Source organism: Somniosus microcephalus, chromosome 8 (assembly GCF_052327205.1).
Source record: "Somniosus microcephalus isolate GS21.2 chromosome 8, FLI_Smic_1.0, whole genome shotgun sequence".
Classification (NCBI taxonomy): domain Eukaryota; kingdom Metazoa; phylum Chordata; class Chondrichthyes; order Squaliformes; family Somniosidae; genus Somniosus; species Somniosus microcephalus.
Window position 1 is genome coordinate 60,549,154 of NC_140994.1, and position 18,211 is coordinate 60,567,364.

Consider the following 18,211-nt stretch of genomic DNA (forward strand, 5'->3'; position numbering starts at 1 on the left):
GCACAGACATGATTGGCTAACTGATCTGCTTATGTGCTGTAAATTTCTATGCGAGAAGTTCAGGAAGTGTCCATCTGTCTCAGAGGATCGCTGTAGTTTGGTTCTGCCACTTTTGCCTGTTCCAGTCACCTGAAAAACTGACCGGCTATACAACCTAGACCATTGTTAAGATGCTGTAAACTACTTGCGATAATAGAATTTTCCTTTTAAAGGATATTATGAAATCTGTGGTGCTGTTCACTAAGTCAGAAGATGTGCAGTGTTATAAGGGCAGGAACATTTATAGCATGCTAAGTAAGTGTAGTTAGTTAGTTGTGTGCTCCTTTTAAGGCTGTTAAATAAACACTGGGCTCATATGTCAATTAAGGGGTTGCTACTATTAACACTGGGTGAGTGCATAAGTATGTCAATTAAGAGGCTGCAGCCATCCTGGCTCCGGTATTTTGTGTTGGAGAGATAGATTATTCATAGTTTTCTTGGAAATGTGACTGGAAGGAAATGTGGTTTTCGATGTTGTGTTGAGAGATTTTTGTAGATCTCCCATGCATTGTTCACAAAGTTGGATGGCATTGGGTTTTATGGCATTTAAGATGTGTTTGAATTTTATATCTATTTTTAATCCAAAGATGCACATCAGGATGGCAAGGAAGATGTTCAAGGTTGTATGTAAGTAGGAAGTATAAATAGAATGGGAAGTGAAAAGAGTGATATGGTATGGCAGGGTGTGAAATGAATGCACTGAGACAGCATTGGAGAAAGGGTCTGTGGGTCTGGGAGCACTGGAAGTGGTGTATCAGCAGCACACAAGTGGTGAAGTGCTAGGATGATGGTACTGCCAGGTAGGGCGTATCGACATCTGAGAATAACAGAGAAGCTGATGTGTGCAAGGTTTGCGGGATAGGGCCAGTTATCAAGTGTGGGTGCTCTGCAGAGGAGGTGCAAGGGTCTGGGAGGATTGGATGCAGGGGTTTTTGGAAAGGGGGTCTGATAGATTTGAGAGTGAGGGGTATAATAGAATGGAGGCTGTAGGCCTATATTACCAATTCTTCTCCCCCTCAATCATGGTTAAAAGTCTTTAAAAGCTGGATTCCCAGCACTGAGCTAGAAACAGGCTGTTTAATTGATTAAAATGTTTTGTGCAGTTTTGCTGCATGTCAGCAAGCGTGGTAAAACACACAAAGTAAACCTCACTAAGTGCTTTAATGAACTAACAGCAGCTGCCCAACTCGGTGCTGGAAATCGGTGGAAGGAATTTGAGTGAGAGGCAGGCGTTGGGTCTGGCGAGAGACCAATTGGATAGAGTCCCGAGAGCTGGAGATTGGCAGGGGGAGATTCTCAAATCAGGAGTCTGGGGAGAGGCGATGCATGTTTAGTGGACCTTGGTGCTAAGCATAGTGTTGTTACAAGAGGCATTTGAATCTTCCAAAGAAAGCTGTTTTGTGGACTTGTGCAAAGGTTCAACAATAGCATGATCACTAATCTGGATTCCCCTACCCTGTGCATTTATATTGGCCCGGGGTTTTGCAGTCAGTGGCGAAGGGACGCTGCTCGCTGACCTTGAAAAAAGCTGCCACAAAGATTTAACGGGCTCTAGAGTGTAGATTTCCTCTATTCTGACATCACTTTGAATTTGGTGCCATTTATAGGGGATCTGTGGCGTCCAGCAACAGGGCAGGCAGATCAACCAATCAGATTGAAAAATTCTCAGACATCAAAGCATGAAGTAAAAAGCAATTCAAATTCTTTAGTCATGGTACAGAAACCGAAATAAAGATTGGAACATACACTTGGGATTAAGGGAGAAGCTGAAATATCAAACATTTAAAAAAAATTATTTTAAAAATCATACAATTTTAAAATGGTCTTCTGAGGGAATGAGACTCCACACTTGTAAAATTAATTTTTCAGGGCTAGAGAGGTTGTTCGGCAGTAATTATGACCTAGTTAAAAACTCAGTTACTCCTGACCAAACAAGATTTATCATTTTCATTTTTTTTTTCACAGCAAGAAAAGTGCGTTTAAAAAGTTGACGTTCATGTCAAATCACTGATTTTTATGTTGATTGCATCTGTGAAGACTGCAACAGTCTTCCTGTGGAAGTGCAGGGTATCACTGATAACAACTTCGGGATTTCCGCGTTGTAACTGCACATGTGCTGATGCCAGAAGTTGCTGCCAGTTTTACACAGTAATGACGGTGAACGCTGACAGTTGTCCTTACAACCACAAATTCCGGGCCAGTGATTCTTGCTGGCCAGGGAACATTGCAGATTGGAATATGCTAGTCAGTTCAGGCTGGAGCAAGCACACTGAGGGGGAAAAATTGGGTATAGTCCATTTTGCGGCGCTAACCTCGCCAGGATGCTAATTTTAGTGCCCTGAAAAAATTAGTGCCTCGACCCCGTAAATTCAGTAGTAGTGCCCCAAGGAGGTGGAGCGTTACTGGAAGTTCTCCACCTCCTTCTTGGTACTACGTGCAGCAGCGGCACATAGCGCCGCATCATTGCAGGCCTCCTCCCCTGACCAAAGGGGTGGGGCCTAGCGCTGCGCGCACCGGGACCCTGCCCAAACCACCGGGGAGCGGGGTGCCATGGAAACAGCCCGGCACTTGGGAGGAACGATCGCGGCCGGCAATCCGCATACAAATGTGAAAGGGGGCAGCCGCTGGCAGTCGGCCAAAATAAAAATGGCCGCCCGACACCTGCCCTTTAAATTGCACTACCGCCGCTGCAAAACCACCTGGCACTAGGGGGTGCTAGGGAAGTTTGCAGCCGGGGCGCTGCGCACGGTGATGACGTCACCATTGCCAGCGCAGCGGAGCGGGTCGCTACCGGCTACTGCCGCTGCTAACCTCCTGCTGAATTTCCCGGGAGGCGTTAGCGGTGCCGCGCCCGGGTGCTAGGGCACTAGCGCCCCCCGAGGGCACTAGCTAGAGACGCAAAGCAACCCAATTTCTAGCCCCCAGTGTTTTAACTTTGTTTTGCATCTATAACAAATGTATTTACTTAACAATTAGAGTTTACGGAACACACATTTTGAGACTTCAATGCTCTGCTGGCTGGTAAAGATGGATACATAATTTGTTCTAAGGTGTTGAAATCTGCAGAGAACATGCTTGTGGTCGAGGCTGCTATTAAAATATGTTTTATTTAATGCTGTGGAGTACAGCAATCTGTTTTCTATAAAACATTGCGCATAGTTCAGAGATTGTGTGTGTGCCAGGCAAAGCTATTGGCTGACAGCTCAAACAGAATTGCACAGGTTACTGGAAATTAGTTGTGATGGTAAAATAATTGGTGGCACTCCTCATTGTGTCTGTTTCAGAAATAGTCAGATTCAGCACCTCTTGAATGGAAATCTAAGGCTGAATGTGTTGGATCTGCTGGGGAAAACTGTGAAGTTCTTCTAAATGCCAACTGTGTCAGCGATTTGGGGGCCTGGTCAGTGTTTGTGACGAAAATCGATGCCGACCAGGCCCCTCTCCCTTAGTTGCACTTATCCAAGTCTGGCTGCTATTACACTAGACTGAGTCCCTTTTCCTCTTGGCTTCATGCCCAACACTAATAACAGGGATTGTGGCCTCTATACTGTAGGTGGGTACTTGTGTTCCTGCCTGAAGCATATGGAGGCTGCACTCCCTGCAGCGCTGGGAGGAGAGAGGGACCCAGTTCAGTGCAATAGAAGCTTGACTCTGGTAGAAGCAGGACTGAATGGGCAGAAAGGAATGGGTGACAATGAAAGGAGAAAATGAATGCTGATTGAGGGGTGATCTGGATGGTAATGACTGGACAAGCGCATGACAATGAAGTCAAGTGGAAAACGAAGGGGAGAGGGAATTGAATGGTAATGAAAGGGAAGGTGAAATTGGGCAGAAGCGAGGAACCGTGCTTTAGGGTAGGAGAGGAAGGAGAGTGCCAGCATTAACTGAGGGAATCCAGAGGAATAAGAGTATCAGGTTGAATTAAGGGAACAGACTGCCAGTATGAACTGAAGGCTGAAAGAGAAAAGAGTGTTGCTGTGAAAGAGGAGGGAGTTTGGATGGGATACAGTGTCCTCAGGAACTCGGGTAGGAGAATTTAGTGGCTTTGTGAACTGGGCAGGTGGGGTTGGATGTGGTGGTGATTTGAGGTAATTTTTTATTAAGTTGTTGAAAATCCCAATGTCTTTATTTCCACCCCCCCCCCCCTCACCAAGATTAAAAATGTCAATTATGAAGTATAAAACTGCTTAAAATTAGCCAGAATTTAAATGTAAAAATTCTAAATGTTTGCAGGGCAGCATGCCTCTTGAACCCCTAGAACTGCACCACCAATTTTGTGCCTTCAACATTTGGATTTCCCTTCAGGCTGTTATGTACTTACATTCTTGTCCTCTGATACAAGTGAAGGAATGATGTGCCTACCTGTAACTTAGTTACAAATCCCTCATTTTCACATGTCGGCAATCAGATTAGGTGCTTGGGTTACGAGGAGAGACTCCAGAACTCGGGGACATTTACATTGGAAAAGGGAAGGCTCAAGGATGAGCTCATAAAAGTAATCAAGACAAACATCAATATGTTTAATATAGTCACAGATGTTACAAGAGGACATAGCCTCAAAATCAGATGTGGAAAGGTGAAAAGATGGTTTAAATTTAACTAAATACAGATCTGCTTCATCAATGACCTTCCCTCCAACATAAGGTCAGAAATGGGGATGTTTGCTGATGACTGCACAGTGTTCAGCGCCATTCACAACTCCTCAGATAATGAAGCCATCCATGCCCACATGCAACAAGACCTGGACGATGTTCAGGCTTGGGCTGATGAATGACAGGTAACATTCGTGCCACAGAAGTGCCAGGCAATGACTATCTCCAACAAGCGAGAGTCTAACCACCTCCCCTTGACATTCAACGGCACTACCATCGCCGAATCCCCCACCATCAATATCCTGGGGGTCACCATTGACCAGAAACTTAACTGGACCAGCCACATAAATACTGTGGCAACAAGAGCAGGTCAGAGGCTAAGTATTCTGCGACGAGTGTCTCACCCCGACTCCCCAAAGCCTTTACACCATCTACAAGGCACAAGTAAGGAGTGTGATGGAATATTCTCCACTTGCCGGGATGAGTGCAGCTCCAACAACACTCAAGAAGCTCGACACCATCCGGGACAAAGCAGCCCGCTTGATTGGCACCCTATCCACCACCTTAAACATTCACTCCCTCCACCACCGGCGTACCGTAGCTGCAGTGTGTACCATCTACAAGTTGCACTGCAGCAACTCGCCAAGGCTTTTTCGGCAGCACCTCCCAAACCTGCGACCTCTTCCACCCAGAAGGACAAGGGCAGCAGACGCATGGGAACACCACCACCTCAAGTTCCCCTCCAAGTCACACACCATCCTGACTTAGAAGTATATCGCCGATCCTTCATCGTCGCTGGGTCAAAATCCTGGAACTCCCTCCCTAACAGCATTGTGGGAGTATCTTCACCACACGGACTGCAGCGGTTCAAGAAGGCGGCTCATCACCACCTTTTCAAGGGCGATTAGGGATGGGCAATAAATCATGGCCTTGCCAGCGATGCCCATATCCCATAAATGAATTTTTTAAAATGGAGTGGACTGCCAAAGGAGGCAGCAGTGGCTGATTGTATCAGTAAATTTGAGAGTTGGACAAGGGTTGGACAAGGACCCAGAAAAAATTGATGGAGAAGTGAGAGAAATTATGGCATATTATATTTCTTAGACACTAGGACCAGATAGAAAGACCACCGTGGTCTCTTCTGATCCCTTACATTCTTATGCTCCTGAGTTATCAGCTTGTTGGAGCTATGTCAGTTTATTTGAAGCTGTTGGTCAGCTTTTGCTTGTTTTCTAGGTTGACCTGTGAGTTCTTCTACTTTTTACTGTTGATTATGGAAGACAAAGAGAACAAAACAGAGACAACTAAAACCGAAAGTTGATCTCTGCGCTTGATACTGGTTAGCTGTTCATGACTCCCACAATGGTTACAGTTCAAGTCTTGTACTCAAATGACCATGACTGTGGAAATGAGAGATAATTTAGTTCAAATATATTTGTGACCTCAGTTTATATTAGAGCTGAGACAAGGTTCTGGAGTTGGTTTCTATGAGGCTGGATCAGCAAACTGTGCCAAATGCTAGGGTAACTCATTAAAATGCAGGCCTGGCTGCTTTCTGTGGTCCTGCTGAGCCAATCTGGATTACTGACAAAAACTGCTGTATCATGTGGTTTCTTGACACATTTTAAAATTCTGTAAGGACCATTGCCACATTTTCTGTGCATTGATGCAAAAATGTAATAGCAGGAATTTTAAACCAAATTATCTAATCAAGCAGTCAAAGCAGATCTGTCACAGCATCTGATGCTTTTACAAAAATATTTATTGCAGCCTCTGTGGATAGCTTTTAACAATTATTATTGGATGAAATATTCCTTGCTGTCAGTCAAGTGCTGGAGGCAGAGTATTTATACTACTAAAGGCGCTCAGTTTTTTTTTCATATGGAATATGAATTCTATGAAGAATCAGGATAAACCTGAAACATAAGTTCATGCTGAGAGATATTATTTCACTGTATTCATATTCTACTTTGATAGCTGAATGACAAAATTGTACCTAAAATATTTTGTAAAAAAAGTTTTGCTTCAAGGGATTTGTAGTAAATAATATTGTTGTTTGGAATGCCAAAATACAATGCAACAGGAAATCCCCACTCCCATTTCAAGTTCTTTTCTTCCCCGTGTACTGCTTTCACTGGGCATGGGGGAAGGAGTTGCGAGAAGAGTTTATAGCTGATGTGCTTCCAGGGTTTTACCAATCCACCCTTGGAATTAGATGGTATGAGGCACACAAGAATGGCCTAATTTGAATTTCTGTTCCTCCCCCTCCTCCAATTTGGAGAAATGGTGGTTTATATTTAATTTTCTGTCACTTAAAAAAAAAAAAAAAAAAAAAAAAAAAATTGCAATGGGGCAGGAGTTGCCACTTTTTATTTTAACTTAACAATTGTCTTTCCTTTCCTGCTATAGTATGATTGTATAAGCATCCTCCTGTACCTCATTCAAGTTGCTGTTATTCATGTGTGAGTCTTGGCAGTGAAAGTCTAGAGGCTATTTGACCACTGCAATCTACAACCCAGTTCTGGCCCAAATTAATGCCGCTTTGCCTATATTTTCAAAAATAGTTGCTGGATCACAATTGCTTTTATTGCCCCTTGCTAACACCATGGTGCTGAAACTGGTTGTAGCAATCCTACTGCTACCCTGGCTGAAATCAGCCATCTCCGTGCAGATTAGGGATCAGACCCAAGACCATCCTGGTCTGAAGCAAAAATAGAAAATGCTCATCAGGCCAAGCAGCATCTGTGGAGAGAAACAAACAAGTTGGTGCAGATTGGCTGAAAGGGTCCATACCTCAAGTGTCAACCTGTTTCTCTCTCCGTGATGCTGCTTGAAGTGTTGAGTGTTCCCAGCATTTTATGTTTTCTTTTGAGTTCCAGCATCCGCAGTATTTTGCCTTTTGACCATCCTGCTCTACATGGTTCAGCTGCTCACTGGATAAACACGGTCAGCCATCCGAAAACTTGGACATCGCACTTTTACAAAAATGTCAACAGTAACTATATAAATGGGAAAGACCGATATGGCAATTAGTTAGGCGGGAGGGAGAAACAATTGGCTATTGTATTTCTAATGTACCAGTACATACACACGTCTTGAATGCTCTTCTTCAAATTCTTGCTCCATCATTAGGCAGTCAAGCACGATCATTTTGCAGGACTACTGTCTGTGGAATGGAAGTTTTCTTGATGGGCAGTTTGAGCGTGTCCTCTCCAGAGGAAGTTGCTGAACCCCTGTTGCCTGCTGTGACAATCTGCCAGTTTGTTTTCTGTTGAAATGTGAGCTTAGCTGGATGATGTCAGATTTTTGCTTTTAGCCTTGATGTGACATTGCCCTGCTAGTCAGTCAGTGGAGAGGGAGAGCAGGGTTTCCTAACTTTTATAATGGTGTAAGGTTATGCTGAAGTGCTGTTAATTCAGCATGATGTAATTGAGCACCAGTTTTTGGAAACTGTAGAGAACCGATGGGTTTCACCAGTAAAATCTCTACTTAGCTGATTCACTTTTTTTAAGATGAAAGTGGGTCAGTAGTATTAATGGGGATTGAAAAGCTCTAGCTATATGCCCACTGGATGTGATGTAATGGAGATCTGTTTCTTTTGTCAACTTACAGAAGTCACATACAGATGACCAGTGAACATTTTCTAGGATTCTTAGTCATTAATCTGCCGATTAAGAATTTGTATTAAACAAAATTTGTTAGTCCTTCAATCACTGGTTTGGTGAGCAAATTATGGATGAATTATGTGGTGACAGAATGTCAATTTGACTTGGGATGTGCTGATGGATGGCAGTGTCCTCTATGTGCATTGATTTCGAACCAGTTCTTCAGCCAGCTTATGAACAAGACCACGAAGAGCGTCTCCTTTGCTTCCTTTGGGTCATTCACCCACTTCTGTGATGAATTTCCAATAAAATTGCCTTTTATCCGTTGGAAACCTCTGCAGCTAGCGAAGAGGTTAATTGTCAGGCTACTTCTGCTGTTGTTCTCCTTTTTAGCTTTGATCTTTGTTGACCACATGATTTTAATCAAATTAATTTGTATTAAATAATGCATACTGCATCAAGTTTAAAACTGATTATTTGGGGGAAAATGCTATAAATCTGGACATTTATTTTGTATCAGATGTTTCACAATTAGAAGAGGGAACAAAAGGAAAGAAATGCCTTTGGGGCTAGATTTATTCAAAATCTTATATATAGAACAAGGTGACTCCATATCATGGTGCATTGGTGAAGCAATGTGAAGTGCCAGGTATAGAAAAGGACACTAATGCAACCTTGTGATTTCCCTATAAGGTGAATTCTCTGTCTTGCTCAGGCACCTGAGGAATGTGAAGGCAAGGCAATACCTCAGAAGGAGAGAGGACAAATTGCTGGTTAGAGATATTTTTTTTAAATTCATTCTTGTGGTATGAGCGTTGCTGGCAAGGTCAGCCTTTATTGCCCATCTCTAATTTCCCTTGAGATGGTGGTGGTAGGCCTTCTTGAACGGTTACATTCCATGTGGTGAAGGCGCTCCCACAACGCTGTTAGATAGGGAGTTCCAGGATTTTGACCCAGTGACGATGAAGGAATGGCAATATATATCCAAATCGAGATGGAGGGGAAGTCACGGATTTGGGTGGTGTTGCTGACGAAGCCTTGGAGACTTTCTGTAGTGTATCCTGTGGCTAGTACACACTGAAGCCACATACGTTAGTGGTGGAGGGAGTGGATGTTTAAACTAGTGATGAGGTGGCGTTCAAGCAGACGCTTTGTCCTAGATGGTGTTGAGCTTCTTAAGTGTTATTTCAGCTGCACCCATCCAGGCAAGTGAAGAGTATTCCATCATAATCCTGACTTGTGCCCTGTATGTGGTGGAGAGGCTTTCGAGAGTCAGGAGGTGAATCAGTCGCCAAAGAATACCCAGCCTTTGACCTGCTCTAGTAACTACGGCATTTATGTGGCTAGTCCACTTGAGTTTATGGTCAGTGGTGATTCCCAGAATCTCCATTGACAGAAACCTGATGGGCCAGTTATATGTCCTCTTGTGACAGAATGGTACATGGCACAGAATAACAGCAACAACAACTTGTATTTATATAGCACCTTTAACATAGTAAAATGTCCCAAAGCGCTTCACAGGAGTATTAAAAGACAAAAAATTTGACACTGAGCCACATAAGGAGAAATTAGGGCAGGTGATCAAAAGCTTGGTGAAAGAGGTAGGTTTTAAGGAGCGTCTTAACGGAAGGAAGAGAGGCAGAGAGATTTAAGGAGGGAATTCCAGAGCTTGGGGCCTAGGCAACAGAAGGCACGGCCACCAATGGTTGAGCGATTATAATCAGGGATACTCGAGGGCAGAATTAGAGGAGCGCAGATATCTCGTGGGGGTGGGGGGAGTGGTTGTTGTGGGGCTGAAGGAGATTACAGAGATAGGGAGGAGTGAGGCCATGGAGGGATTTGATAACAAGGTTGAGAATTTTGAAATCGAGGTGTTGCTTAACCGGGAGCCAATGTAGGTTATAAACTACAAAGGAGACTAGTTTTAAAAGCCAATTTAAAAAAAAAAAAAAAAAATTGTTCATCAGTAAATCACAAATGGCAATTGTGACAATTTAAAAAATAATACATTTTTAGGAATGCAAGATTCTGACAATGAACTATTTTTCAATATTGTAATATTTGAGAAATTAATACTATGAACATTCTGTACATAATAAAGATGGAAATACAGAAAATAAGATGTGAAGAGTACCTACCATAGTTTCAAGCAGGATAGAAGGCAAGTGATGTGTTGAATACCAGTGACCAATACATTGTTGATCAGATGGACAATATAAATTGTGTTTAAATGCAGTGGACTGGGTTCAGTGTTGGCTGTTAAGTAGGAGTTTTAATGCCTACAAAATCTTGTTTTTGAAGTAGGTAATGTTAAATAATTGAGTTATGTTGGGGGTGGGGGCGAAATTCTTTGATTTATATTTTTAGAGAAAATTCAACTTTTATAAATGTAGCTTAACTTTTTGGAATGTTGCACAGTAGGCCTGTAATCTAGGTCTCAATAAACTGACATTGAAACTACTTTGAGTTTCTTAACATTTTGCTGATGCAGAAATGTCCACTGGTTGCTTGGACTTGGTACTTCCTTGACAGAAATGTTTACTGAGCTCATTAATGCTGATTTGCATGGCAATCATAGTCAGGAATATTGTACAGGTGGATAGTACATTTGATCAGCAAATTTGGTTTATCTTGAATTAAACTTGAAGAACAGAAGGTAAATGTTGGATAAGGAATTCTTAGTAAATGCTTTCTATATCCCACATTCTTTTATCATTTTTAAGTATGTGTGCTGCCTTTTCTCTCCTTTCACTTGTGCAGTAAGCTATTTCTAGTCAAAAGGGAGGGTGGGCACTTACTCACGGGTCTCTGCAAATGTCGTTGTGTAACCACAAGCTGAGAAAAGCAGAAGAGTCATCTGAAATGAGTATCATCATGCCTGTGGGGAAGTGCCCAGCGTACAATCAATGTTCGGTGCCACCATGTGTGTGTGGACTTCTCCATGACTGGCGATGATTTTCTCTCCATTTGGGAGGAGAGGCAATTAAACTGATTCTAACACTTTTGTGTGTGTGTGTATCTATTCATTCGTTATAAGTTTTGAAAGTTTCTGTCTCACTCCAGATGCTGTGCTTTGTTCAGCTGTGATTTTGTTGGTTTTATATAATTTTTTTGAAAAGAAGTGCACAAAAAGGGAACGAAACACAGTTATTTCCTGCTTTTGTTATGACCTTCAGATAACTTGGAAAGTTACTCAGATAACCAGAAGAGTTTAGCAGTTTCCAACAATGATTATTAGGCCTTAATTGACCTCAGAACCTATTTAGACCACTTCACCATAGGGAGTTTTTTTTAAATTCATTTATGGGATGTTGCTGGCAAGGCCAGCATTTATTGCCCATCTCTAATTGCCCTTGAGAAGGCTACCTTAGTTGTGGCCTTAAAGACAGGTCAGATTAGCAACTAAACGATTACAATGCTTCTGTTCCCAGATTACCCATGAGACAGCTTGTATAAAGATGTAATGTCACACTGGGGCAAGGTGTTGACTGCAGCTCCACGGGTTAGTGTTTGGAATCTTGTTTCTAATCTCTTAAATGATCTGAATTAACTGAATACTGTACCAATTGTGAGTTGATCATATTTGCAGACGGCACTAAAATATTGAGAGCAGTAGAAACCGGTTGTATTTAATTGATTTTAAAAGACTACAGGAGGGCATAGACTGATGAGCAGAATGGGCAGACAAGTGGCTGATGCAAATTAATATGGAGAAGTGTCAGGTAATGCCTTTAAGGGGGCAACAGGAAATGTGTGTATAAGCTCAATGAAAAGATCCTGAAAGGTGTGCAGGAATTGGGATACCTGCAGAAACAAATACATAATTCCTTGAAAGTGAGTGCAGGTAAATATAAAGCCATAAAAAGAGTGAATGGAATTTTGGGTTATACAAAGGGTAATAAAGTACAAATGCAAAGAGGCAATTATATAGATGTGCACAAGGCAATGTTCGACCACAGTTAGTGTTCAGTTTTGCATGCCCTATTATAGAAAAGACATGAAAGCCATAGAGGGGATGATGCTAAGACTGAGAAATGTATGGTTATGAAGAAAGAATTGAGTTGCTGGGGCTATTTCCATTGGAGGAGACCATAGAATCATAGAATGGTTACAGCACGGAAGAAGACCATTCGGCCCGTCGAGCCCGTGCCGGCTCTCTGCAAGAACACTTTAGCTAGTGCCACTCACCCGCCCTTTCCCCGTAGCCCTGCAAATTTCTTTCCTTCAGATACTTATCCAACTCCCTTTTGAAAGCCGTGATTGAATCTGCCTCCACCACCCTTTCAGGCAGTGCATTCTAGATCTTAACCACTTGCTGTGTAAAAAAAAATTTTCTTACGTCGCCTTTGGTTCTTTTGTCAATCACCTTAAATTTGTGTCCTCTGGTTCTCGACCCTTATGCCAATGGGAACAGTTTCTCTCTATCTACTCTGTCCAGACCCCTTATGATTTTGAACACCTCTATCAAATCGCCTCTCAATCTTCTCTGCTCCAAGGAGAACAACCCCAGCTTCTCCAGTCTATCAACATAACTGAAGTCCCTCGTTCCTGGAATTATTCTCGTAAATCTTTTCTGCACCCTCTCGAAGGCCTTCACATCCTTCCTAAAGTGTAGTGCCCAGAATTGGCCACAGTACTCCAGTTGGGGCCGAACCAGTGTTTTATACAGGTTCATAATTTTCACACTTTGTACTTTATACCTCTATTTATGAAGCCCAGGATCCCGTAAGCCTTTTTAACCGCTTTCTCAACCTGCCCCGCCGCCTTCAATGATTTGTGCACATATACCCCCAGGTCGCTCTGTTTGTGCACCCCCTTCAGGATTGTACCATTTAGTTTATATGTCCTCTCCTCATTCTTTCTACCAAAATGTATCACTTCACACTTTTCTGCATTAAATTTCCTCTGCCACGTGTCCGCCCATTTCACCAGCCTGTCAGTCTTCCTGAAGTCTATCACTATCCTCCTCACTGTTCACTATACTTCCAAGTTCTGTGTCATCTGCAAATTTTGAAATTGTGCCCTATATACCCACGTCCAAGTCATTAATATATATCACAAGAAAAGCAGTGGTCCTAGAACCGACCCCTGGGGAACACCACTGTATACCTTCCTCTAGTCTGAAAAACAACCGTTCACCAATTACAGGTTTTTAAAATTATTATGGATTTAAAGTGTATAGGAAAGACCATTTATTCTGGGAAGTCCGTGATGAGAGTTTATCAATTTAAATTTGTCGTTCATTGATGGAGGTTAGAAGAAATATCTTTACATAGAGATTTGTTACAGCATTCAATGTTTTGCCACAGGGAATAGTTGAGACAGAGACCATTACATCCACATCTTTTAAGGCAACAGTAAAAAGACATTTGAATCCGAGAAAGAGAGTGTGCTATAGGGAGTATGCAGTGTAGTGGGATTAGTTCTAGCAAAGAACCAGCACAGACACAGTGGGCCAAATGGCTGCCTGTGATAAAAACTCCTATAGTTCTATTTGCAGAAGTATTTTGATCAGTTCTGTAAGTGGGCAGGCAAATGGAATTTAATTCTGAGAAATATTAACAATTATAATAGAATTATCTTGGGAAGATCTAGAAGGGGATGCTAAAATGATAGTAGACTTGTCACTTTGTGTCCAGACAATGTGGCGAAGCAATTAAAAAAAGGTAATAAATTGTTGATGTGTGGACAAAACAGTAGAATGCAAGTCTGTGGAAGTAATGCTATGGCTTTGTAATGCATGGGTCAGGCCACATCTGAAAACTGTGAATACTTGGTCTCCATACTACAAAGAACATGTGCGTACATTGAGGAAGAAAATCATAAGGATAATTCCAAGGAAATGAGTTGTGATTTTGTGTAGCTCAAGTTCTACAGTCTAGTGAGAAGTAGGCAAGAGTGATCTCATTAATATATATGGAATATTAAATGGTATAGATAAGGTAAACCAGAACATTAAGTCAAAGTAAGTTGGGCTATTGGCACCAGAAGAGCTAAACCTTAAATTAGCTTGAAGTAAATTTAACATGAATTTTTAATTTCTTTACTCCAAATGATTAACTATTTGGAATAATTTGCTCTACATAGTGGTGGAGAAACATATTCAAGGTGTTGAAGATGTAGCTATGTGCTAGGCCAGGAAACTAAGGTACCAGAGGGATTATAGACTGATGGCCTTTTCTTGCTCCTAACTAATGTTTGTGGTGTCTTCCGCCATGTTTTGTCAAAATGGAGCTGGATATAACCGCCAATTCCCGACCCCCCCTCTCCCATCCTTTCTCTTGTAATCATTTTATATTGGTTGTCTCTTGTGCACTGCCTCTCCCTTTGGCCACCAGTGGCGGCCATAATTTCAGCCACCTCGGTCCCACGCTGTAGAATTCTTTCCATCTCTTCACCTCCCTCTCCTCTTTTTAAGATGCTCCTTAAAGCTCAACCCTTTCACCCCTCCATAACTCTTCTCCTTTGAGTCAGCTCTGGTTCTCCCATGCCCCTCTGAAGTATCTTAGGATTTCTTTTATGTTAAATGCACTATATAAATGCAACTTGTTGGCTGTGGATACCATGTGTTTATGAACATTATCAATCTGAAATTCCATGGGGCTGGAGGTGAAAAGCCATCATTATCTATGTGGGTGGGGTGGAATTTGGGGTGGGACCTGGTTATCCCAGATGCTCAGCAAGTATCCTCATTTTCATTGTAGGACTCTTGAATTTGGGGTCTACAGGCTCTTCAGCCAACAGCTGACATCTTCTGACTCCTGAGCCTCTGCCCAGTGCCATCAGGCTCCTCTTCCACTCCCTGCTCCTCCAACTCCCTCGTTCTGTTTCACCCAGTGTAAGTTCCTCAGCCCCTCTCTCTCGCGCTCTCTCTCTCTCTCTCTCTCTCTCTCTCGCGCAAATAATGGGGTGGGTGAGGATGTGAGGCGATGGCCTGAAGCCAAGGGCTAGGCATATCTTCCTCTGCTGCTGTCTCCTGTGCTGCTTCTTGCTGTGTTTCATGTAAAGCGTGAGGAGTTAAAACAGTAGTGGAACAAGCAGAGAGGTCACCACTTGCAGAAGAATGAATTACAACAGTTTGCTTTCAGAAAGATTGGCTGAGCTGCTGGAGCACGAATAGGTGAAGCAATGTGTTGCCACAATGAACCTACACCTGGCATGGAGATGCGTGCTTCTGCTTTCCAGCTCCCTGCCTCCCCAGGAGTTCCAGTGCACTAACTGTAACTGTTGCTTGCTGTAGGACTGAGAGAGAACTCTGCAAAGGAATCTTTCCTGTGATAGCTTAGCAGTTGAAAGTTAGTTCATGGCATTTAAAATTTTGACTAGCAGTACTGTTGTGCCTATTTATGGAACGATGGTCCAGATGGCCTGCCTCATCTATACTTGTGTGATTATGAAAACTGATTTTCAATGAATTGATTTGCATTTTTTTCAAGATCTTATTAAGCAGGTTCAAGCATGCATTAAAATTTGCATAACTTTTTATCAGTTCCTATAAATTGCAAACTTTAGGTTTTATAATAATACTGAGAACGCACCAGTTACTAGCCCTATGTTTATTTGTTGAAATGTTTAGACTTCTTGACGTCCTCTTCAATGACCTCTGGATTGTTTCTCTATACAAACTCCAATGGTCCAAAACACCATTGCCAGTATACTGATCTACACTTATGTCTACAGAAAACGCTGGGAAAACTCAGCAGGCCAGGCAGCATCCATGGAGAGAAACAGAGTTAACGTTTCAGGTCGAAGACCTTTTGTCAGACGAAAAGTCTTCGACCTGAAACGTTAACTCTTTCTCTCTCCACGGATGCTGCCTGGCCTACTGAGTTTTTCCAGCGTTTTCTGTTGTTATTTCAGATTTCCAGCATCTGCAGTATTTTGCTATTGTACACTTATGTTTAGTTCACTCATCACCCTTGTCTTTGCTAATCTCCACTGGCTCCGTGCCCCCCAACACATTTGGATTAAAAACCCGTGTCCTCATTTACAGATCTGTCTACAGCCTTGCCCCATCCAACCTCTGCCACTTTCTCCAACTCTATATCATACCCCATGCCCTACAGCCCTCCACCGATAGGCTCTTGTGCATCCTCACCTCCTGATATTCATCACTTTGTGGGAGAGCTTCCGCCACTTTGGGCCCACCCTCTGGAATGCCCCCTTAAACCTCTTTGTCCAGCTACACTCCTTCATGCCGTTAAAAAATAATTTCAAAGCCTATCTGTTGGACTGTACCATTGACCGACTCTCTCATTCTCCACCACTCAGTCTGTCTCTCCCATGTGAAGCACCTTGGGATGTTCTATTATGTTAAGGACATTATATAAATGCAAATTATTGCAATTTTGACTTGTCTTCTACAGCAGGCTTATTTTTTGCCCTTGTAATTTCTTACCCTCTCAGGTTATGCCTTCCTGCTATTTCAAGAGGAAAGCTCTGTGCAAGCTCTGATAGATGCATGTATTGAGGAAGATGGGAAGCTGTACCTGTGTGTTTCGAGCCCCACTATCAAGGACAAACCGGTAAATGGATCTCCAGCTTGTTTCTGCTCGCCATCTGTTCTTTGTCATTCCACGAGCCACCAAACCTGGGAATTGTTCAGCTGTCTTCTGCTTCTCCCTCTTTCTCCCAACCCCCCCCCCCCCCAACCGATAAATGCAAATGCATGCTGTATCATTTTGATTATCCATTTACTGATGGAGCTTTTATTTTCAGTAAAATTCAAAGATTGGGTCTTGGGAATTTGTTAATAAATGGTGAGCTGCATAATTAAGCCTTTGTTTGTAGCTTCCAGAGCACTAAGCAAATACAAAGCAGCCTGGTATTTGCTCCCTGTAGGTGATCGCTGTATCAGCGTTTTTTGTTGACTAATTGTGCCCTAATCCCTGGCTTTCTACAAAATAAAAGGAGGTACACAATGCATTCTGATATTAGTCCTACCCCAGCAGTTTTGAAACATTTTTGTGCCTCCGAGCTTTGCAGTAAAGTGAATCTAGCAATTTAAAACTGAGTCGATGTAAGTTTTCATGAAAAAAATTGTATTATGCCCATTCTTTTAAAATGACAATGCAAATGTTGACTTGTGCTGCCTGTCTGCACCACATACAAATGAAATTATTATAAATTAAAATTGGAAGCTGTTTTTACAACATATCGTATTTGCTTAAGATGCTTTGATTTCTACTATTAAAAAAAATATATTTTATTGCTTCCAAAGCTCATTTAGCAAAACCTTGTTTCTTTAAAGGTACAAATTCGACCATGGAACCTGAGTGATAGTGACTTTGTGATGGATGGTTCTCAGCCTCTGGACCCCAGGAAGACCATCTTTGTGGGAGGAGTTCCCAGACCTCTTCGAGCTGGTGAGTGAAGATGAAGTGAGTCCCCAGTGAACTGCTTTTGATGACTGAGAATGTGAAGTATGATCTCAATTCCAAAACTGGTTCGAGTTTGTGTGAGTGGAATTCATGGAGCTGAGTTCTAGCCATTTTGCCCAATATCGACAGGGCAGGTTATTTCTGAGGCTGGTTGTACATTAATATACAAGCCAATGTTGGTGTTTTGTTACTTGCATATAGTCTTGAGGCAGAAAGGCTTTGAGGTTGTACTGTTAGATGTGTTTAGTGTTTGTCCCCAAAGAATATAATCTGCTAAAATACCAAATTTTATAATGTTTCCTCAAAGGATCTTTCTGTGTTCTTGCCTTATATAAAGGTCTATTTTCTTCAAAACAGCTTGCAACCGCTCTTTTGAGATAAGGAGGATGTTCCCTGGTGTGAATGCATTAATTGGCCCTTTATTGGACACTTTCTGCCATTGCACTTGCCAGATTTTGGGAACGTGATTGGAGAGGTGGAGTTTTACTTAAGTACACAGATTCCCATATTTAGAATTTTAATATTGTGTTCAAATGTGATCTTAACTTGGGGTGAGTTGTACATCCCTATTGTATTCTTCAACTTTGAAATATAT

At 42.2% G+C, this 18,211-nt stretch overlaps 1 protein-coding gene across 1 annotated transcript in view; it reads left to right on the forward strand.

The window, feature by feature from the left end:
• The first annotated feature begins 11,619 nt into the window (after positions 1-11,619).
• LOC147113548 (cytoplasmic polyadenylation element-binding protein 2) overlaps positions 11,620-18,211 on the forward strand; it is a 40,217-nt gene continuing 33,625 nt past the window's right edge. The window contains exons 1-3 of the mRNA XM_085994770.1: positions 11,620-11,738; positions 16,643-16,761; positions 17,487-17,601. Of these exons, the coding sequence (XP_085850896.1) occupies positions 17,529-17,601 (73 nt within the window). The 5' untranslated portion in view covers positions 11,620-11,738; positions 16,643-16,761; positions 17,487-17,528. The remainder of the gene's footprint in view (positions 11,739-16,642; positions 16,762-17,486; positions 17,602-18,211) is intronic.